Source organism: Volvox carteri (genome assembly GCF_000143455.1).
Source record: "Volvox carteri f. nagariensis unplaced genomic scaffold VOLCAscaffold_495, whole genome shotgun sequence".
Classification (NCBI taxonomy): Eukaryota; Viridiplantae; Chlorophyta; class Chlorophyceae; order Chlamydomonadales; family Volvocaceae; genus Volvox; species Volvox carteri.
Window position 1 is genome coordinate 5,221 of NW_003308018.1, and position 2,684 is coordinate 7,904.

Genomic DNA, 2,684 nt, shown 5'->3' on the forward strand with positions numbered 1-2,684 from the left:
ATCTGAAGGATCATAGTGATTTGGTCGTGCGTCGGCACGACGAACATGACGAATTTTGTCAACAAATGTCGACAAAGACGCAAACGGCCGTGTGGCCATCCTTGGCGGGTGACAGCGGCGACTTGATGATGAAACCGCAGGACACCAGCAGACTGTCAGACTCCAACAAGCAGCACAGCCGCAGACTAAGGTTTGACAAACAATCTCAACATAAATAAATAGCCTATCTTTTATTTGGACTTAGCGCAAAAGCCCACACATTAGCAACAAGACAAATACACAGACAGCAAACTATTTTTCCTACACCGCTTTCATGCATATGCACAACCTGCCGTGTTCACAATCAAGAGATTTTCTTAAATTGGTTTGGCAGCACAAGAAACCCTGAAAATACAGGATCAGCCGGAAAACAGAAAACGGTAAAACCCCCCTCTTTGTTATATATATATCGTTAAATTGTGAGATCGTGAAATGCACGTAATATAATTCTCCCACTTATTTAACAACAAGTCACCTTGTTCCTCACAAGTTCCGGTTCACATTGTGTCGATCGGCGCAAAGCGGACCCAGGACCCCAAACGCACGCTTAGTCCTTCGCTGCCACGTAAGCGCCGTGAAATCGGTACGGCACCTTAAACGGCAAGTCCACGTTCGCCAGCCCGCTCATATCCGCTGCGTCATACACACACAATACGCTTCTCCCGCCCGGCATGATCTTCGGGGCCAGCAGCACTCCGTCATCCTCGGTTGACCCGTCGGGTCGCGGCACAAAAATGGGCTGCCCTGCAAGTGGGGGGTTTCGTCGAGTGGCAGCTAATATCTCCCGCCGTTGCCGGAAAAACAGAAGTTCGTCAGAAAAACAGGAGGTGAACAGGTAAACGAAGGGTACATACAGTGGTTGGAAAAACAACATGGATGCGAATGGATGCGGCGGTACGAGGTAAGAAGCAACATATTCCCTGATGCTGATGCACCGCTTATGATTATGATAACCAGAACGCGTTCGTACGCGGTCAGCAGGCCCCCGGACTTCACACGGGAATCACATGCACGAAGGGAAGGACCAACTGCCGGCTCCCAAGTGGAGCTGGGGCTGGGGCTGGCAGGAAAGGGAAGGGAAAGAACGCGCGTTCTAGGAGGGCAGGAAAGAGCAGGGCCAGGATTTTAACCCAAGTAAAACCCTAAAACCCTAAAACCCACCTGGCATGCTTCCCGGTATGGAACACACAAAACTGCTCCCTTTTTCCAGGTCGTGACGAGCCAGCGCGTTGCCCATATTGGTCGGTCGTATGGCAGCGGTGCCGTACATGTACCTGTACGGCTTCCCCCGGAATCTGCAGAGTCAAAGGCAAAAAGGCAGCAAGAGGAATGAATGAATGAATGAATGAAGGGCGACAGACTCATGACTTGATGAACACCAAGGGGGACTCCACAGCCTACACAATAATACACCAAAAATATAACGCCGTCACATGTAATGCGCCTTATCACGTTAGTTTTTAAGCTGTCACATAAAACCGTTCACATAAAGTTACGGGCAGACAGGTCCATCTCCCCGTCCTTCCGCCTTCTACTCCTTCCATCTGTTTTCCTGCAACCCCCCAGACACCAGAATCAGTACGACACCTGTACAGGGACCCGCCGTACAGGTGTACAACTATCGTACAGAAATGACGTTGTGCAAATCCGCTACCTCACCCTTTCAAGACCTCACCGTGGGTTGATGGCCGGGAACTCGAAAAAATTGCCGTACGCGTTCTCGTCTGTAAGCAGCGGCACGGGAGCCGCCAATGACGATGGACCCACCGGTCGGTTGGCCGCATCCCGCAACGGAATGACCAGTCTCCTCAGCCGGCCGGGTGATATGTCTTCAATGTTTAAGTCATGCGGGATGGGTGGGGGGTTAGATGGCGCGGGCGAGGGGAGACGGCGAAACACACACACACATAAATGTAACGTGTGTACGAATGGTGCGTGTGTAACAAGGGTTTCATATTTGAAAGGCGTCGGATTGTGGGAATGATGTGGAACGGGAATGTGGGAGGGTTTTAGAAAAACTGCCCCCCTCCACACACACACACACACACACACACACACACACACACACACACACGAGAAGCGCCCATGTCAAGGTCTTAGAGAAATGTTGCACTTTTCTGCATAGAAGGGAAGTTGTCAAACACAGCAGGCACATCAATCTTAGTTAGGGTTTAACTGCCGGCGTCTTAAAAGCGCCAACTGCTGGAACGGGGTCGGATGGGCCTTATGAAGTCTCATCCAAGTGCTGCCGTACTACCGCCGCCACTACACACGGACCAGCAGCCCCCGCGCCCCGACCACCATCCAGCAGCCACCCATCCACCCATCCATGCATACATCTCACCTTTGCCCGGGAAGGCTTTAAGACGATCCAGGGACAGATCGTTAATGATCTCAGGGTCATCGTACACACTAAAATCCAGGCAAATTTCGGTTCCGGAGCTGGTTCCAGACGGGCGCTCGAAGGCGTTGCCGAGGTGGAAAGTGAAGAACGCGGGGGCCGTGTGGGTCACCACCTGAAGGCCACCAAGAAATCCACTTTTTTGAGCGAATTTTAGAGTGAATTAGGAAAATCTGAATCAAAAAGAGAATTAAAAATTGGATTCGATAAAAACATAAAGCAACAATATAATTGGACTTTAAAT

General features: G+C 50.8%; 1 protein-coding gene across 1 annotated transcript; it reads right to left on the bottom strand.

Moving 5' to 3' along the window:
- Positions 1-586: 586 nt before the first annotated feature.
- VOLCADRAFT_101216 (uncharacterized protein) lies at positions 587-2,555 on the bottom strand (the record flags this gene model as incomplete). The annotated part of the gene is made up of 4 exons (XM_002959657.1): positions 587-783; positions 1,201-1,334; positions 1,715-1,763; positions 2,384-2,555. Coding segments are annotated over 4 exons (552 nt in total), but the record flags the coding sequence as incomplete, so codon positions are not given.
- Between the last annotated feature and the right edge of the window lie 129 nt (positions 2,556-2,684).